The 19,998-nt window shown below is 40.4% G+C and overlaps 2 protein-coding genes across 3 annotated transcripts; both read left to right on the top strand.

The window, feature by feature from the left end:
• Window positions 1-7,935: 7,935 nt before the first annotated feature.
• Window positions 7,936-11,188, top strand: LOC144020548 (uncharacterized). The gene is made up of 3 exons (XM_077524178.1): window positions 7,936-8,075; window positions 8,189-8,294; window positions 10,382-11,188. The coding sequence occupies exons 2-3, from the start codon at window positions 8,194-8,196 to the stop codon at window positions 10,809-10,811; spliced, it is 531 nt and encodes a 176-aa protein (XP_077380304.1). The 5' UTR covers window positions 7,936-8,075; window positions 8,189-8,193; the 3' UTR covers window positions 10,812-11,188.
• Window positions 11,189-14,663: 3,475 nt separating this feature from the next.
• Window positions 14,664-19,570, top strand: apnl (actinoporin-like protein). 2 transcript variants are annotated; one of them, XM_077526844.1, is made up of 3 exons: window positions 14,664-14,752; window positions 17,541-17,649; window positions 19,008-19,570. In XM_077526844.1, exons 1-3 carry the CDS (start codon window positions 14,704-14,706, stop codon window positions 19,462-19,464), a joined length of 615 nt encoding a protein of 204 aa, XP_077382970.1. In that variant the 5' UTR covers window positions 14,664-14,703; the 3' UTR covers window positions 19,465-19,570. The 2 variants fall into 2 exon arrangements, with proteins under 2 accessions (XP_077382970.1, XP_077382979.1); XM_077526853.1 differs by lacking the exon at window positions 14,664-14,752 and adding an exon at window positions 16,966-17,119.
• The last annotated feature ends 428 nt before the right edge of the window (window positions 19,571-19,998 follow it).

Genomic DNA, 19,998 nt, shown 5'->3' with positions numbered 1-19,998 from the left:
GCGAACAAAGGCATTTTTGAAAGTTACAAATTCCCCTTTCATCCATTGCAAAATGTAAAACAGATATTGAATGAATGAAATAAATGAAACCATAATTGTACTTGCAAATGACCTTAAATCCATCAGCAAACAATGCTGAACTGTGTGGATATCCTTTTCCTTCTACATCTTGTGGTATGCATATTGCAAAAAAAAAACAAAGAAAATGTAGATGTCGCATAGGAGCAGTAATTTGAATTGACCTGCAGTGTGAACATTGATCGACGTTGAATTCAATCTTTATGACACTGTCTAATTGCAAGATTCAGATTTAGGATTAAAAATAAATAAAAAATTCACGTAACCCACCCACTGGAAATATATATGTGGTGCATACATTTGCATAATTGAGCCATCAAATACTTTGGCTTCAAAAAGTTTGCCCAAACGCTATTTCTGACGCGTGTAATTCCCACAGATGGAGAAAAGGGATAGAAGGAGCGAAGCCCGCTAATTGCGAGCCGCGAGACAGTTTGGCTTGTTTCGACTCGGCATTGTCTTCCTCTCTTCTCCTTTGTTGTTTTTTTGTCACCCAAATGTATTCCTGCGTTGCACAGTATTGATTTGGCTCAGGCAGAGGATGGCGGCGGGTATTAATCCGTACAAATCATCTCCCAGGCGTGCGTTTTATTCCCGCTCTCACCTCTGGCGCGTCACCCCGCGTGAGTTTTATCTGCCGCTAATTTGAGTGGGCGGATGCGCCGACATGCTCTGTCAACTTAAAGCCCCCCTCCCCGAACCCCGCCACCACTTGCGCCTTCTTCAGCCTGTGCCCTCTTCAAAGCACGCAAACACACGCGAGCCGCTTAATGTCAAGGACTTTGACTAAACATTGCACATGCAGATTAAAGCCACGTGTCTGGATTCACTTGCATGGGATAGTTTCACAGGTTTGCCCTTTTTAATCCCGCCGCCTTCTCCCCCACCCTTTTAATGTAATCCCCCGTCGTACTTCCACTAATGGATGTAATATTTACACTTAAACCATAATCGCTTAAACGTTCATTTACAAGGCCATATTTGGCATTGGCTGGCCCTGACAGCCTATTCATCACCGAGTAAATGTGCAGAACCTCGCGCCCCCCTGCAGCAATCAATCAATACGCTCGTCTCCTGGCGAACCATCATCCCGGATACCCAAATTAATCACTGTGAAGTTTGCATAATAACCCCCCCCCACACACACACACACACACACACACACACACGCCTTTCCCCCCACCCAATTCCTCTACCTCCCTTCTTGGGATGGGCCTTGCCCATTACTCCACGTGTGGGAACGTTTACCTTTGAAAACTGCTCGGGTCACCGCGGGGATTCATCAGGCCTCCCACGCTCTCATGGGTGATGAATGTGCACTTGCCGACGTGTTAGGGATGACGCGGATCATTTTAATGCTTGACCATTAACACGTGAAAGTTGACAAATTCTCTACTTTTTTAGGATCCGTTGAAATGACATCAAAGAATAGAGCTTTTTCACACTTCTGTATTTTGTAGCCGGAAATACGTAATCGCGGTGGATTGCGGCTTACGCTGTGCTGCACAGCGACTGTAACAATGCCACAGGCTTAAAATAGAAGCCACTGTATCGTACCAGGATGCTCTTATTAAATGAAAGCAGCTTTACCTTTCATTTCATTTGTTTCTCAGCGACACAGAATTAAAACAGAAGTGGATTCGGAGGGATGAAGGACCACCTTTTATTATCAGTAAAGGGCAGCACACAAGTCGACAGTAGCATTTCACTGCCGAGGATTTCGTGTTGGGGCTAAAGTGTCAACTTTACACCGGCTCCTATGAGGGAATCTGTGTTTGATCGATGCCGTAAAAAAACAAGCCCTCACCGAAAACTTGCTCCAGTACATATTGGGATTATGACACACAAGCAAAAACACACACATCACACGTTACCATCATCATAATTTCAGAAAACTATGATCGATCTTTATCAAAATTCACATGTGCATATCTACAGTACATATGTCTCAACTCAACTTTATTTATAAAGCGCTTTAAGAACAAGTGTTGCTATATACAAAGTGCTGTACATAAACATCAGTTTTGCAGTAAACAAGAACAAAGCAAACATTTTGCGAGTGCGAATACAGGTTTTGTTTTTTGTTTTTTACAAATAAATACATTTTACATCAGTAAATAAATAAGAAGTAGTGAATAAAGAGAAAAATAAAATAAATACATAAATAAGTATACTAAACATCAAACTCATACACACCACAAAACACCAAAAACAAGTCTCATGGTGCACCAAAAGCCAAAGAATACAGATGTGTCTTAATGTTTATTAAAATCCAATTATTAAAATCGTTGTTAGCATGTTAAGCTTTATATAGTGAGTGTCTATGGGGAGGAAGGCTGAATGCCAATATAATCCGAAATGCTTTATATTTTCAGAGGTTGAACTGGGCATGTGTGGGTGAATATTGGTGATCCTTCATAAAAGTTTGCGTTTTAGACCGTCAACCTTTTCGATGAGTTTCTCATGCATACCATTTCTTCTTGTACAATGCTAGTTTCCACATCGGCAAAGGTGATTTTGGGCAAATGCTTGAGATAGTGTGCAATATACTCAGCGATCCATCTTACTTCTGGCGCTAAATATAAGGATCAGAAGCTGAGAATCCAGGTGATGACATATTTTCCGTTTTTTGTGAAAAAGGTCTCGTAAGTAGTTAGTAAGAAAAAAAAAGTGTGGGGGTGCTCCAAAGGTATGTAGGCATGAGTCATTCAAGCTAGAATTCATTAGGTACATCTCAGTCACATGAATAGACATTTTCCATTTCATGTAAAAATGGACTAGCCCCATCATTGTTTCACTCTGATTTGGGGATTTCTGTACGATTAAGCCCTCTGTAGGCTGAAAACTTTCATTTACATGAAAATAATTGGGGTGGATTTGTTCCTAAGACATTTCCCTGTCATTATCTGGCTAGATATCAAACATATTTTTTTCACATTGTGATCAGATGTGTTCCTTTATTTATTTTTCCTAAGCAGTGTATTATAAACGCTGGCTGACAACCTGCAAGTTCCTGAGCTGAACTTAAAAAGGCGTGAGCCAAAGGTCCCTCCGATCCTGGGACGCTTAATAAGCCGCCCGGGAAGAGGATTTGAATCCAAAGTAAAAAATGTGGTGACATGAAAACTCCGCAGCCCGCAGTCGTGTCGTCCCCTCCGCATGGGATGTGACCGGTTCGTGTGGCAGGGGCAGGAAGCGGGAGGAGTAGTGATGATGCCACAGCGTGGCTGGCTGGAATGAAGGGTCAACAGTGGTTCTGTACGGCTTTTTGTCAACTTGAGCTCTTTCAAAACGCATTCAACTAAAATGTGAAGGGATGCTGTGCAGAGACAAGCAATACTTGAAACATTTAAAGCGCTGGGAGGGACAAAACCTAATACAGTAGACACCATCATTAATTACAAGGATGCAGTAGGTGCACATACACATAGTACAATGCATTGTGCTTACAGCTACAGTATAAGTACTGTATATACATCCATCCATCCATTTTCTAAACCGCTTTTCCTCACAAGGAAAACATATGATTATTAACTTAAAAAATAATAATTGTAATCATTATGAAACATAATATTGAATCAATTAAACAATTTAAATAAAACACTGAAATAATAATACTATTATTATAATAATAAGACATTGAATTGTTGACAAATTATGTATGATTATTCAATTATCAATTGAAATATGTGGTATATACAAATATTTCTTTTTTAAATTAAATAAAAATAAGACAAATGAAAACAGACTGAGTACAGCCATTAAAAAAAATGGGCCACACCTGTCCACTAGGTGTCATCAGATTGTTCTGCTCACATTAGTCACCCAGAGTTGTTATCACCCTTTTTCTTTTCTTTTAGATTGAAATATTTGCTCCTTGTTATATTTTAGGCCTTAATTCTATTATGACGATTTTAGAATACAAAAAAAAGTTGCACATAAAACCTGCAATAACAAAGATCCATCTTCTTTTTTTGTATCCTTGACAGGATTATTTAATTAGCTTGGTTCAATGATAATCCTTAATTAATAATGCCTGCGTGTAATTTGAATAGTTTCTCTTAATCTGCACTTTGAATTCAGCAGCACGCGTGCAACTTCTGCCTCATCATTTGGATGTAAAAAAAAAAAAAAAAATGAAGAAAAGCAGCAGCGTTGCTTGTCTTATAATAAGGAGGAGAGAAGACGAAAACGTGAGTGACACTGATCCCGCACTTGATGTAATTGAATGATTTTATCTCTGTCTTATTGTTTCCATAATTGAATGAATAGTGAATACAGATCATTGATATTTTGTCCTTTTGTCACCTCCCTAAGTGCTTGTAAAGATAATGGCATGGGCTGTCCTAACAAGAGCAGGAAATTGGTCAATTTGTGGTTCGAAAAGCCACAACCTTCAACCATGTAAGAGGGAGTTCAAATATTATACAGTCTATGCAACTTTTTTTTTTTTTTTTTGTGCCCCACAAATTCTGCCTGGTAATAAGAAGCCTCACAAACTTGCTGTTCGGTGTTTCGGTGCTTCTTTGCAGTTTGGTTATTGTGGCTCAACTCTTTCATGAGATTTCAGTTGTGAACATAACTTCATCTATTGCAGTTTTACCTCACTATTTTACAAATTTGAAGGCCAATAAATCGACGAATGGTTGCAAACATAGCGAATTTTGTGTTGTTGTGGTTCGTAAAATGTTGCAAAAGGTTGCAAAGATGTTCACACAGTTTTGTCGCAATGACAGTTTGAACATTATCAGACAATTTTTCACTGTCAGCAAAGATTTTTTAAAAACCTTTTACGAACCTTGACAAAAATCTAAAATTTGCATGAATTTGTTGCTGAGTAAGATAGCAGCTGAAGAGAACTTTTTTTATTTATGTATTTATTTACATTTTCACTTAACTTTATAAACGATGCTGGGGACACTGGGAACTCACTATACTTTTTGTTTTTTGAAAAAAAAAATTGAAGAAATTAAAACAATAATAAGTGAAAGGAGCATTTCAATTACGTATATTGAGTTTAAAAAAAACTATTTCCTGTGGAAAATTTTCGGGAGCCTTTTAATAGCTTAGCTTTTAATTTAGCTTAACAAATTGTTGGACTTTTAAAACAAAGTTGTCTATTATCTAGATGAGGAGTGTCAAACTCATTTTTGGCCATTTTTGGGCCGTGATCACTTTGAAACCATACAAATGTTTAATCATGTAAACGTTTTTATAGTAGTATAATAGTTGATTTTTGGAAATGTTTGATTTCCTTTTGCGGGCCACATATGTAGCAGGCCAGATCTGGCCCCCGGACCTCGGGTTTGACACAGTGCTCTAGATGTTTAAAATTAAAACATGTTGAAATTTTGAAAAGTTGTTTTAACAAGCATCCTTTAATGTCATTTCATCAAAATTACACTTCTTAATTTTGAGGCTAATATTTTCTCTTTTACTGCAAATGAATATGAATCAGTTATTGACTTTCTTGGCTACTAATAATCGGTATCGATATCGTGCCTGAAAAAACATATTTTCTATCATTAGTAAGTGTTTAGAGGGGTGGAAACCGTGTGGGGGGTTTGTAATGGCTTACTAGAGGCATAAATTAAAATACTCCCACAATTCCACACACACACGCACGCAAACAAAAAAGGCAACTTCTACTTTGGTGAAATTCACCTATTGCAGGGGATTATGGAATTTATCACCCACAAAAAAATACCAGGAAAACAAATCTGTAGCATTCAGATTTTTTTTGATTTTTTTTATTCTGATTCTAAATGTTCCCATGTAAAGTGATATTTTATTACTGCAAAAATGAAGATCATTACCATGGAAGAACTATGCCTTTATTCGCATATTCCAATCAAATTCCATTGTTTTCATGTAAATGTCTTTAATGAATCAATTTCACTCTGAATATTCAGACTTTATTACTAACACAATTTGTATTTATGACTTTTGACACTATTTTTAATGCTGGTGTTCATTGGGGATCTAATTGCCATTTGTACCGAACTTTGCTAGTGACTTTTCTTTGGTTGAAATTAGAAAGACAAGATAACACAACGAGCACTCATTCTTTTGCTTTTGTTTTCTGGATGAACGCGGCCTCACCCCTGCGCTGCCATTTTATTTCACATGATGATGAATGTGACTGCGGGATATAATGAAGGCGAGGCTGTGCATCTCATGTTTTAATGCACTTTTCTGCCAAGGTAACTGGCTAAGCATCACATGGAATGCTTTACCATACAAAGTCTGTCGAATGCAAATTTATCGTTTTTATATCTATATTTCCTCCTTTTTTTGCAGTCGTTTGTGACCATCTGCTGACTTGAAGCGCTGAAGATGAAGGCTTCCCAACAGCTGCCGCCACGTCACATGTACAAGTTTAAGCACAGCTCAAAGCGTGTGGAAAAACGGGAAACATACTTAATTGGGAAGTGGCTCTCATCTTATATTCAAGTGTGCGCTTGAGTGTCTGTGAGGGCGTGCGGGGTCCCTCCAGGGGAAGCATGCATATTCTATAGGAGTCGCACAAATGGCGAAATCGTGGGTTGGGCATTCCCAAGCGAGCCCTCACCTGCAGACACACGCACGCCCTTGTGCAAGAATAGGGGAATCAGTACGCGGCTGGCTGCAAGCCACAACCTGGAACCTTCCACAGAGACGGCTGCATGTTAATTATATTTAAATACTGCTAGTCAAATATTTGCTTTGAAAAAAAAAAAAGCCGAGATGGAACGCATGAAAAAATAGTCCCATGTCACTTCATTAGGTGCAATCGAATACAAAATACAGAGAGTTGCATCAAAATTCTTCAAAATAATTTCATATTCATTTGTGTATTTCTTCCTGTTGTGTTTGTAGATTATATTGTATTGGTGCAAAACAAGTGACCCAAGTTGATATTTGTACTTTTTTTTTTTTTTTTTCATTTTCCCATCATATATTGTCTAACCTTGCCAGCAAGCGGAATTCTCACGGTATTTGTAAATTCACACTCCGGAGAATGGGGTAGATGCCACCGACTTCCGGGTTTCCACACATCAGCGCCGTTTCCGACCACTGCTGGCCGCATTGCAACACTTGCACGCCCACCCCTAAGCCCCAACCTCGTGCTCCCACCAATGGATGGCACGCAGGGTGTCTCAGCGCTCTCAAGTGCTTCGGACAACTGTGACAGACACGCTTGCACCCGTCGACGGGAACGCGCAACTGAGGGGCGCAAAGTCAACTAGTCAAGTATATATCAGTCATCATTATATTTTCATATATAACAAATTTATGCATCCCCCCCCCATCTGGATTTGGGGCAAAACCAATTGTGGCCATGAATTCTGCATAGCAACAAGTGGCCTGGTAAAATTTTGACCCTTCTTAACTGCTATTTTTACATATTAACTTGCACATCAGGTGCAAAAATGAGCTTGTGGTCATATATTGTCGCTTGCTACAAAATGATTTTTTATAATATGACTGTTTTGTGCCTATTGCGCTTTTAGGTCAAATAGATCATGACCTCAAGAATTCCACCAATTCTGTTTTTAAAATGCCGACTTCAAATAGTTCGAGATGAAACATGGACAGAAATTAATCTACACTATGTATTGTGAATTTAAACATTATTATAAAAAAGAAGAAAAACATTTATTTAAATTGTTTTCCTTATTTATTGATTTTACAAACTTGTTATCGTTTGTTCTACACAAAATTACTATGTGACTATACATATTGAATTGCGTATTATATATTATAAATATTTTACGTTTTGTGTTGAAGTGACATCACACATCTGTTAGTCTCGTCTCAGCTAGCGAGGGTGTAGCTGAAATGCACTTCTTGTTTGTTCCACGTAGCAGCGTGAACACGCCTGCACTTGTATCAGTAAGTCTACTAGAGCTTCCTCCTCCTCCTCCTCCTGGCACCTCTCCGTCCTTCTCGCTCAGGTCGGGAGAAAACACAGTCGCTGCTGCCTCACACAAGCCGGCTGAGCCACCCCAAAAAAGGTAACGACGACTTGACTTCTCGCATGGCAAAAGATAGTAATTGTTGTAGTTTGCACTTCCTGCACGGTACTATGGAAGTATGACGTATTGTTGACCATCTTGTGGTGTTGCAGTCACGATGAACACGGCGGAGGCCCTGTCAGCGACCCTCACCACCAACAGGAACTGCGCATTCGAAATCACCAATGTCAGCTCCGTCTACTGTCTCATTAACCCCAAGTGAGTTCCAATCACCCACTCGGCCTGCTTTCTGCCTTCAACACATCAGTGATATGCACAAAAGTATTGGGACACAGCACTCTGTCAATGAATTGATCAATACGGAGTTGAAACAAGACCCGTGGTTGGTGCTCAGTCTTAATTCTTGGCCAATTATTTGTGGACAATTTCGTTGAGTTTGGTGCAGAAGAACAAGCCCACTAACCACTTTGGGGTGGCTCTCAATACTTTTGTCCATAGTATGGATATAGCATACATTGTAGCTGTAATGTATAAACTGTATTAATTTAGTCATCCATTTCCGATACCACCTTTCCTCATTAGGTTTTATTTATTCGATAATTATATTTTTATGCCTGACCTTAATGCTTCTAATCTCTCTCACATCACATGAATTTGAATTCTTCATCTATTATCTATTATTTGTATTTGGATACATACAATTTCACAAGTAATAGATTACTTTTAATTTATTTTTTGTAGAATATGTCAAAAGTAAGTATGTAAAAGAAAAATGTTATCACATATTAGTTTTTTTTAAGCCCCAAATGCCTCAAATTTTATTAAATATTTTGTGACTGAATTATTCTCATATTGGCATTTATTTGTGTATTTATAAATTAGTCATGTCAATTTGCTTTATTTTGAATTTTTCAGTATCTAAAACTCTCAAACAGTGCATAACTAGGAATGTGTGTGAGTGCGTATGCACGATATCGCTCAGCAGTGCAACATGCACCTATCCATCATGCAGCGGCACACACTGCCTCATTGCACACCACAGGCAGGTACGCTCAGTGTTGCTTAGAAGTGTGCAGCAGCACACGCCATCGATCAGTATCAGACGGCTTGCTCACAAACACGCTAAACTTTCCCACCAAACTTGCTGAGAGTGTATCGTGTTAAACTGTGTCATGTCAATTGTGTTACTGTCCTTTGACTGCTGCGTAATGCAGCGGAACCCTCCGGCCAATGGTCACATTTTGTAACCCGAACACTTGAGCACCTCATAGGCCACCATAGTTGTAGTCACGTTGGAAATATAATACCGCATTTGAGGATGGTCGGAAGTCGGACTTTTCCAACTTCAAACCAGAACATCTGTACAGGAATGCCCCCTTGAACTCGGAAATTCCACTTGCGAAGTCAGGGGGGGGGGGAAAGTACCCCTGCCCGTTTTCACTGACGGACTACAAGTGATGTCACTCTACAATGGCAACCCCTTTGGAAGCATAGACCGTGAATGGTAAAACACAATTTACTTGAGTACAAAATTAGGCAGCTTTCTTCATTCATAAATATTCGACATAACTTCACATAACACAACATATGTGACAGTATATCGCTATCTATCTCCCTGCATGAAATTATATGGTGAAATACTGAGCTATATGAAATGCTTATGAAATAAGATAAAAACAATAAATGAAGCAAAATTGTGAGAAGGCAAGTTTGCTGGAGGTCAAAATGAGTTTTGAGGACCAAAATGTAAAAAAAAAAAAAAAAATATATATATATATATATATATATATATATATATATATATATATATCCGCCATTTTGATTGTTTACGTTCACCTTTCAGGTAAGAACTGGGAAAAGAACAACTCTGATAAATCCGACATAAAAATGAGTTTTGAGGACCAAAAAAAAAAAAAAAAAGTATCACTATCCGCCATTTTGGTTGTTTACCAAGAAAAATTCTGATAAATTCGACTTCCGACTATCCTCAAATGCAGCATGAGTCAGAGCGTCAACAAGTCTCAACAATGATAGTTTTCCAGCAACATGTAATCTATTTCTTATACCGAAAAAAAAAGAAAAAAATCTTGGTTTTCACACAAACACAATTGAAACAACTTGCTGGGCATCCACGGCAATTACGGCGTGATACGTAAGCGATACGTAATTCCAGTTGTTTAATAAATTATTGTAAAAAAAGAGTAATAATTGACTGAAATTGTCCTCTTGCCATCATCCCTGTCCATTATCTGCTGTATGATACTGCGGTTATCCGTTGGAAGGTTTAAGAGCAACTTCCAGAGAGTGCGTTGTGTGAAATATGTCGTGTGGTTTTTGCATCCCAGGGTGTACATGTCGAGCGGCTACTGCTACCACCCGCCGCAGCCCACCATCCGCAGCATGCACACCGAGCTGTGCTCCTTCACCAAGGACGACCACACGGCCACCGGCACCGTGGGCCTGCTGACCTACGACCTCTTCCACATGCAGAGCCGCGTGTGCTCACATCGCATGGCCATTATGTTCTCGGTGCCCTACGACCACAACCTGTACAAGAACCGGCTGGCGGTGGGCATCTTCCAGGTGTCGCGCGCCTGCGACAAGAAGCTCTACGAGCAAATGTACGACGGCAAGGATATGAGCAACTTCAAGCGGGCGGACGCCAGCGGCTCCGGGATGGTGCACGGCACCAACCAGGTGGACGTGAGGGCCACCATGTCCACTGTGGGCAAGGCTATTGTTAAGGTGGAGTTTTATGATCAGTTGAGTCGCTAGCGCTATTCACTTGGTCACTTTTAGTCCCTCACAAGTCAAAATATGTTTGGTCTTCAGTTTGTTGTGATTTGAAATGAATTTCCCGTATAAGAAAAAAAATCCATGGATCCATTTCCTATAGCGCTTGTCCTCATCAGAGTCGCTATGTTCCCATTTTCTTTGTCACTTTTGTTTGTGTATACAGCAAAATAAAACGCAGACAGACATTTTACATCAATGACTGAATTGCTCGACCACCAAATTATTCAACATCCGAGGGACTAATGTATCTAAAAAAAAAAGTACAGAAATGTACAAATGAAAGCGTGCATTTAAAGTGTGCCTTCTAGCGCCTTTGTATTGTGCCTTTGATTGATATAATAAAGCAGTCAAATGTTTGTTGCTGGCTTGATTCTGACTCATTATTTCATTCTCGTGAGCGGCACCTCAGGGCGCATCTGTGTGGATGTTTTGTGTTTTCAATAATAAGCACGATCAGTGGAGGTCGATGCATTGAAAGGCAAGTTGGAATGTGCCCCGCCCATCCAGAGGAACTTATTTTCCAATGTGTTGAAATCGACTCAGAATCCCAATTGAGTTTTAGGTTTTTTGTTTTTAATCACAAAGAGGTTTGTGTTTCACAACACTTCTGTGTCCTTTTTTCTGCCTCGTTGGAAAGTCGAAGTTTGGACCTTTTTGGCTACCATAGTCCATGTTCATGTTTGGAAGGAAGGCACCGTCGGAGAACTTATAGCTCGCTACAGCCACAACTAATTACATACAATAATATATTCATTGGATTGACAGGACATTTTTAGACTGATAGTAAATGATGACAGTTTGCCGAGAAATTGTGAAAGTAAATATTTGCACTACTTGTGCATTTGTCACCGTAATATTTTTTGTAGCTGACAAACTTTTGCTTCACACTTCAGCTTATTATTAGTACGACTGGGAAATGAGTGCAAATAAGAAAATTCATTCATTCATTTCCAGTGTGCTCCCTGACAATTTCAGGTTCGAGGCCACTGTGGACCCAGTGAAAAAGTTAGTCCGGCGCCCTGTAATTTGAAACACGAAACCTCATTTGAAACTCTAACCCTAGTTCAAAGCACAATTTGAAAGCTTAGCCCTGGATTGAAACACTAATTTGAAATACTAACCTTACTGTGCAACCCTAATTTGAAAACCAAACCATAGTTTAAAGCCATAATTTGAAACCCTAAATTTAATTTAAAAACCTGCTTTGAAAACCAAACCATAGTTTAAAACCATAATTTGAAACCCTAAATTTAATTTAAAAACCTGCTTTGAAAACCAAACCATAGTTTAAAACCATAATTTGAAACCCTAAATTTAATTTAAAAACCTGCTTTGAAAACCAAACCATAGTTTAAAACCATAATTTGAAACCCTAAATTTAATTTAAAACCCTGCTATGAAAACCAAACCCTGGTTTGAAACCTTACTTTGAAACTCCAACCCTAGTTCAAAACTACTTTGACGCCTTACTTTGAAATCATAACCTTACTTAGAAACGTTACGTTGAAATTCTGACCATACGTTGAAACCCTAATCCTACTTTAAAACCCTAACATTGTTCAGAAATTGTTTGGAAACCCTAAAACTAATTTTAAATTCCTAGAAAACCCGCACCCTCCTTTGAAACCCAACTTTGAAAGCCTTATCCTACTTAAAAATTCAACTTTGAAACACTAACCCTTAATTGAAATCCTACGTTGAAATTCTAACCCAACTTTCAAACCCTATTTTGCAACCCTAAACTGTCTGGAAGCCTGACCCTACTTTACAATCCTACTTTGAAATACTAAAGGCACCTTGACACTTGCACGATTTTGTGGCACGAATTGGTACAACTTGAGTCGTGCCCGAGACCCGCCCCCCCGCCGGTGCCATCGCGGTCCGGCCACCTCGGAATGAAACAGCCGACGGGTACGCAACTGGGTTGGGGAGGCCATCTTTTTATATGGCGTGCCCAAGTCGGCACGACACCGTCCGAATTGCGCAAACTCGGCGTGCAAATGCGGGAAATGCGTAAATTATACGCAAACTATGCGTGAACTCGTCGTGCCAGTTCGTGTCAATGTGGACACGAATGGTCACGCATTCGTGAACTCATCGTGAACTATGCGTGAACAGTGCGGGAACCTCCCAGTTCGTGCCGCAAAATGGCACGACTTGCCACGACAAAATCGTGGCCAAAAGTCACGCATGTGTCAAGGCACCTTAACCTTTCCCTAAACCTCATATGTTTCCCTATTTTGAAGACCCATTTTCGAATCCTAATCCTACTTTAACTCTGAAACCCTAACACTAAATATTTTGTCAACTCGCACGTGCAACTAGTAAATTTTCATTTTATTATTGTTAGGCTTGAATAGCCCATTCATAAGGAATATTTTTAAAATGAGTGCAAATGAGAACGAATGCTCCGCAAGGCCATTTACAATCTGCGCCCAAAAATGATATTCTTGCACTCTTAAAACTACCAATTAGGGCTCACTGTGTTCCTAATGAAAAAAGTTAACCTGCAGCCCTGATTTTTGTTTTGTGTTTGTTTGTTTGTTTGTTTGTTTGTTTGTTTGTTTGTTTGTTTGTTTGTTTGTTTGTTTGTTTGTTTGTTTGTTTGTTTGTTTGTGTGCCTGAGGACCAAGATAACTTTATATACTTTATATATTGAATTCTGCCTCGCAAAAAGTAACTTGGAAAATGAAACTACGCAAGCTATGCATCTATGCTTAGATGGGTCAAAATTGACATCAGTTTTGTAATTCAGCAATCAAACCTCATTTGCATCAGGAACTGGTTTCACATGCAAAAATATTTTAATAGACCAGCATAGAAACAAACTCAAACAAACGATTCCAATTACTCAGCATGGCGCCAAATGTAATTTTCGCCAGTCGCATCTTGGGGTAATGACAGACCTGAAGTGTGCCACTCATGTCCAGTCTTCTCTGCAATTCGTTTTTGTTGCCATCATTGCATAAATTCACACTTCCCTTTCTTAAGAAGCTCTCCAACTATGTTTTTTAACAAAAAACAAACAAATAAACAAACAAAATCACACAAGAATGCTGCCTTATCTTAGCCACAATGATACGTTGTTTTTCAGTGTTGTTGCATGTGTTGCTAATTTACACTTTTAAAGTGTTTAAATGAACCCATCTATGACATTTTGCATTGTGTGTTAGCATTAAGGTTTTCATAAGACAAAATGAATATGCTTTGGTTAAATCCACAGCATGTGACTCTCTTTGTTGTTTTACAGTATGTTGACTTTTCAAATGACTTCAACTGGGAGTGGCAGTAAGTAGCTTGAAGCAAGCACGTAGCCTCTTTTTTTTGAAGAGTCTGCCTAACTGTTGCTTGTTGTAAAGTTTGTACGACGAATCCATCATTGCCATCATTGTTCCTGCTCATGCCGGGGCAGGGAGCCCAAGCAAGTCCCAATCTGTGTGAGGAATGTGAGACATGTTTCTTTTGTGACAGCTATACATTCCGACAAAGGTAACCGAAATGGTAGTGAAAGACGTACACCCATAGTCCACCTTGACTGATATGGAGGGTGCACAGCTGAACAATAAAGGATTTTAGACCATTTGTCAATTTTTGGTTCGGTGGGGTTGGGTTTTTGTTGGATTCTGGGCGTTCATGTTGTCTTTTGTCTGGTTTGTCTTCTTTGTCTCGTTAGCGTTAACCTTGTCCACCTGCGTGTGACTTCCCTTCCCACAATGTGTGACCAATCAGTAACCTCAGCCTATTGTGTTTCCCAGGTGTGTCTTGTTAGTGTCTCGTTAGTGTTGGTGTATTTAGTCAGTGGTGTTTGTTCATGCGGTGTGGGAGCATTGTTTTGTCTAGTCCTGTTGTGGTGTGCTGTGTTCGTGTAGTCATGTTTCCCCACGGCAAGTTATGTGGTGAAGAAAGAGCTGAGTTGAAAGGTGAAGCTCTCGATTTACCGGTCGATCTACGTTCCGACCCTCACAGCTCGTGACCGAAAGAACAAGAAGTGACCGAAATGAGTTTCCTCCACAGGGTGTCCGGGCTCTCCCGTAGAAATAGGGGGAGAAGCTCGGTCATCCGGGAGGGACTCGAGTCGAGCCGCTGCTCCTCCGCGTCGAGAGGAACCAGTTGAGGTGGCTCGGGCATCTGGTTTGGATGCCTCCTGGACGCCTCCCGGGAGAGGTGTTCCTGGCATGTCCCACCGGCGGGAGGCACCGGGTACGACCCAGGACACGCAGGAGAGACTATGTCTCTCGACTGGCCTGGGAACGCCTTGGAATCCCACCGGATGAGCTGGTTGAAGTGGCTGGGGACAGGGAAGTCTGGGCTTCCCTGCTAAAGCTGCTGCCCACGCGACCCGATCCTGGATAAGTGGTAGATGATGGATGGATGGATGGATGGATGGATGGCACATACTTGACATATTTGACATTAGCAAAATCTCATGGCACACCACCAAACAAAAACAGAGGAGAAGTGGCAGTAAAACAATTGACATTGTGGTGAGGTCACTCCAGAGCCTAAGTAGATAATGCTCTAGACCAGGGGTCCCCAACTAATTTGGCAAAAGGTCCACTAACCCGATCAGCCCAATTGACCGGGGTCCGGACATGTAAAACACCCAACCACAATAATTTCATTTTCTGCTCTTTTATTCAATTGTAAACATGTTAATTGACAAAAACTTCAATTTCTTAAATAATTCAACAGTTTTTAGTAGGGATGGGCAAGTACTGATACCAGGTATCGGTTTCGGGCCGATACCAGCCTTTTTTCAAGTACTAGTGACATAGTACAAGCGACCGATGGCAGAGGGGGAAGACGTTAAGTGAGTCCTCCTTGCCTGTAACTGGCGCTAGCTTGCAGCAGTTTTTCACCAAAACTTCACCGGTTTGGAAATACTTCAAAATTGTGAATCTTAAACTAAAGGAGCATTTTTGTGCTTTATTTTGAGCGCTAAGACTGTTGAACAGCGACTGAACTGTTTTTTTTTTTGTTTTTTTTGGCAAAATTAAAGCAAATATATTTGTTTAAGAATATCTTTTAGTGATTTTATTTTTTTTATTTGTCAAAATGTACTACTGGTATCGGCATCTGGTATCGGTGAGTACTGAGGGTCTGAGTATTGGTATCGGTATCGGTCTGAAAAAAAGTGGTATCGAACATCCATACTTTTTAGCCTATTGTTCAAATATTTCTTTCATGAATTTATTTTTTTGTGCAAATATTCAATTGTTAAATCTTCCAAGGAAGGGTCCCCATCACTAGTTATGAATACAACAATTTTCACATTTATTCCTTTCTCGATCACTATTTCCTTGATGGCCAAATATATGTCCTCTCCTCTTGAATGTGTTTTCAAGGCTGTGATACCCAAAATGTTCTCCATCAATGTTTTTAGTCTCCTGGTGATAGAATTGGACATACACCAAAAGCTGAGGATTGTCACTTATATCAGTTGATTGATCCATCTGCAGCTAGCGAAATACAGCGGGCACTTTGGATGGTGCTGTCCATCTGGGAGTGCACATCCTCCGAGAGCAGCTCTTCTCGTTATTGTTGTTTTGGATGACAAGGGAATTTGCACATATTCAAAAATTGTCTATCGGTAAAACTGAATATATTTCCTGCCCAGTACATATTCTTGGAGGTCCGGAGCTGGACCGTGGTCCGCCAGTTGGTGAACCGTGCTCTAGAACCAACCTGATGATTCTTTTTTTGTCTCTCAGAGTCACCGATGGACCTGAATGTTCGAACTGTAAGGCTCAGGATGTAGTCATTGGTAAATGGATCATTTTTGGCGGCACACTAATGTGCCACAGCACAGTGGTTGGCAGTCATTGGTCAAATTGATTTAGCAACAAGCAGTTGTTGCAGACAGAATGGAATCCATTCATTTTGTTATGTAGCCCACCAATTGTGGTAAGAATTCCAAAGCATGAGTAAAGCCGCTCTCGACATGTGCCCAGACTCGCCTCTTGTTGCTTTGACAACACAAGCGTCACCCCGGGACGCAAGAAGCCTGCAGGATGGATAACAGGATGGATTTCATTACTATTTGCTTGCAGTCAAATACACACCGCAGACTTGGGTGTGGTTGTGGTGCAAATGTATTTGCTGTCATGACGCGGTTAACGGGATGATTCGGATGACTGCCTGACTGAAGACTGACACGTTCTTACTTGAAAGGGTGTTGTCCTACCTTAAAAAAAAAAAAGAAAAGGAAAGGAAAACTCCTCCTCCTCGGCTTTTCCTCCTTTTTTCACACTTTGGCACTTGAGAGCACCTTCAGGTCGTCTGAGCAGGTAAGCGCCTCTGTCTTTTAAAAATTTTACTGTCACTTATTGGCCTGTGTTTATAGAACTTTAGCGGGCAGCCTGTTGAGGCGTTTTACGAATTTTTTGTAGTGGATGGACTTCATTGGAGAGGCCTAATTGAAAATGTACGCGCGCTAATTAGGCCGTTGACAGTAAGACCGAAGCGGCTCTCCGCTGCTGGCCCTCATTATCCGGCACAAATCCATCATTTATAAGCCGAGCAGCTCTACCTGTGCCTCGGAAGGTCAGCGGAATGCCAGCAGAGCAATGTCGGCAGAGTATAGGTCAGGAGGACGTTTTAGATGGAATCATTCTGATGATTGGGGTGAAGGATATGGAGATGGGCAGCGTTAACTCCCCCATCTCCATTTTCTTTGCTTTTCTTTTCTGCTCTCATTTTATGTCACAGCTGACATGACGGAATCCGCCGAAGCCGTGGCCGCCGACGTGGCGAGCAGGAGGAGCATGACCATCGAGATCACTAATTTGACCAACAACTACTGCCTCATTAACCCCAAGTAGGTGCTGCAAGTTTTCACATGTAATGATCATAAATGAAGATAGTATCAGATATTTTTTCAATCTATATTCTTGATGAGTATATATTTTTTGATTATTTGTATGTACAGTATTGTTTTCTTTTACCATCACTTTTAAATTAATTTCACTATATGAAGAGAAAGTTGGTAAATGTGATTTAAAGTATTGGACAAAATTTGGAAAAATATTTATATAAAATTATGTGCTTTAATTATTACAATATATCTTGCAAAACAATTACTGCAATAATTCTATTCATTTACTGCGATTGGCTGGCAACCAGTTCAGGGTGGACCCCGCCTACTGCCCAAAGCCAGCTGGGATAGGCTCCAGCACCCCCGCGGCCTTGTGAGAAGCAAGCGGTTAAGAAAATTGATGGATGGATGGATGAATTATATTCATTTATATTATAAATATGTACACTGGTGCCTTGTGATACGAGTTGACTTGTTCTGTGTCCTCGCTTTTATCTCAAATCATCGTTTCCTATTTAAATGGGAATGCCATTCATCCATTTAGAAAACAAACATGTTTGTAATGAATCTATTATTATTATTATTATTACAATTACTATTATGTCTTTAAATGAATAACAAAATAGCATTCTATAATATTGTACTTCATATAAACATACAGACAGTAATTACATAACTAAACAGAATGTGAAGATTTTGTGAGACTTTTTTGGCTTTTCCAATCGACATTGTGCTGTTCCTTCCTGTGTGTGGACCTTGGCCAGCTGGGGGCAGTATAATACAGATATACAAATAAACAGGGAGCCAGTTCACAAAGGACAAAGAATACATGCCTGTGTTATTTTTTCCGTTTGTTAAAATAATAATAATCATTGCTAAGAGGTTACAATTTGTGAGCCCATCTATAGTTTAGCTTATGCTAACAAATAATGCAAAACACCGTTTTGTGTTACTTGTTATTATTACCATTTTAAATGGCGTTATCAGATAAAGAAATGAGCTTTGAATGGTTGGTGTTTTAAGACTTATTTCTATACATCTTAATAGGTGAATGATTATGTGAAGAAATGTGCTTTAAATGCATCATTTCAATTTTTATGATGCAAATACATCAATAAGTCAACTTGAAATTTAAAAAAAAAAAAATTTGAATTCTTATGACCTGTAGACATTTTAGGAGGCAGGTTATGCCTTTCTTTAGCCACCAACCTATAGTTGACAGCAAGTCAACAGCGCCTCCGTTGGTTGTAGCCAGGTAGTGCACTAAATTTTGCCAAAGCTGCTTTTGGAAAACAAAAAAAAACAAAAAACCCACTGAATACTTAATGATCAATTCATGGTGAATGGACGTCCCACAACAGGGTCCACCTGGAGAATGGCGAGGCATACAACCCGCCTCAGCCCACGGTGCGCCCCCTGAAGACGGAGGTGTGCACCTTCACCAAGAGCAGCAGCAAGGCCACGGGCAGCGTGGGCGTCCTCACCTACGACCTCTTCGAGAGGTCTCAGAAGGACTTCATCGAGACGCTGGCCATCATGTTCTCCGTGCCGTGGGACTACAACCTGTACAAGAACTGGTTCGCCGTGGGCATCTACAAGAAGGGCTGCAAGTGCGACAAGGACCTGTTCAAGCAGATGTACAACGAGAAGAAGCAGCTGGAGCACGGCTTTGTGCGCGAGGAGGCCACGGGCTCGGGGATCAACTACGTGGGCAACTACCTGGATACCAAAGCCACCATGGGCCCGCTGGGCAACGCCATCATGAAGGTGGAGGTGTGGGATAAGCTGTTCACACCCGTGGGCCAGCACACCATCTAGATAACCGCCATCCACTCGCTCTCTGCGTGCGTTAACAGATGTATTGTGTCTGACGTGTGCCTGTAGAGCGGCCTCTTCCCCTTCAATAAATCTGCTTAAGATCACAGTTTAGTGTGTTTATACATCCAGGCGGCAATCCTGCCTCCCTTTTAAAAGCTGACGCCTTGTTCAATAGCGCCCCGTTCAACAATGACATCTTTAGAAATGGAAATGAAAGAACGACTCACCAGCAAAACGTGGGCAGATTGCTGAATAAAAGCGGGTGTATTTACCTTGACACTGTAACCGTGAGAGCAAAATAGACAGTTTTTTTTTTGTCAAAGCAGTTTGTCTGTTGATTGAGCGGATGAGACAAAAAAAAACGGCTGAAAATCTGATTAAAATTCATGAATGCAAAACGGCCTTTTTGATGGCGGCGAACTTGTTTTGCCGTGTATTCAACAAGAACACTTTGAAGTCAGCTTCTTCTTCTAGCATGCACACAATACAACAACAGCCAACATATCCTCATACCTGCACAACACATGCAAACCC

This window comes from Festucalex cinctus, chromosome 1 (genome assembly GCF_051991245.1).
Source record: "Festucalex cinctus isolate MCC-2025b chromosome 1, RoL_Fcin_1.0, whole genome shotgun sequence".
NCBI classification, from domain to species: domain Eukaryota; kingdom Metazoa; phylum Chordata; class Actinopteri; order Syngnathiformes; family Syngnathidae; genus Festucalex; species Festucalex cinctus.
The sequence above is the reverse complement of the archived record's forward strand: the minus strand, read 5'-3'. Positions and strand labels throughout refer to the sequence as shown.

Excerpts from the sequence above, each read along its gene's own strand:
- LOC144020548 (XM_077524178.1), top strand. The coding sequence starts at position 8,194 with ATGAACACGGCGGAGGCCCTGTCAGCGACCCTCACCACCAACAGGAAC. Across the intron at positions 8,295-10,381 it reads TACTGTCTCATTAACCCCAA|GGTGTACATGTCGAGCGGCT; the intron begins GTGAGTTCCAAT and ends TTTGCATCCCAG.
- apnl (XM_077526844.1), top strand. The coding sequence starts at position 14,704 with ATGTTTCCCCACGGCAAGTTATGTGGTGAAGAAAGAGCTGAGTTGAAA. Across the intron at positions 14,753-17,540 it reads AGAAAGAGCTGAGTTGAAAG|CTGACATGACGGAATCCGCC; the intron begins GTGAAGCTCTCG and ends TTTATGTCACAG. Across the intron at positions 17,650-19,007 it reads TACTGCCTCATTAACCCCAA|GGTCCACCTGGAGAATGGCG; the intron begins GTAGGTGCTGCA and ends GTCCCACAACAG.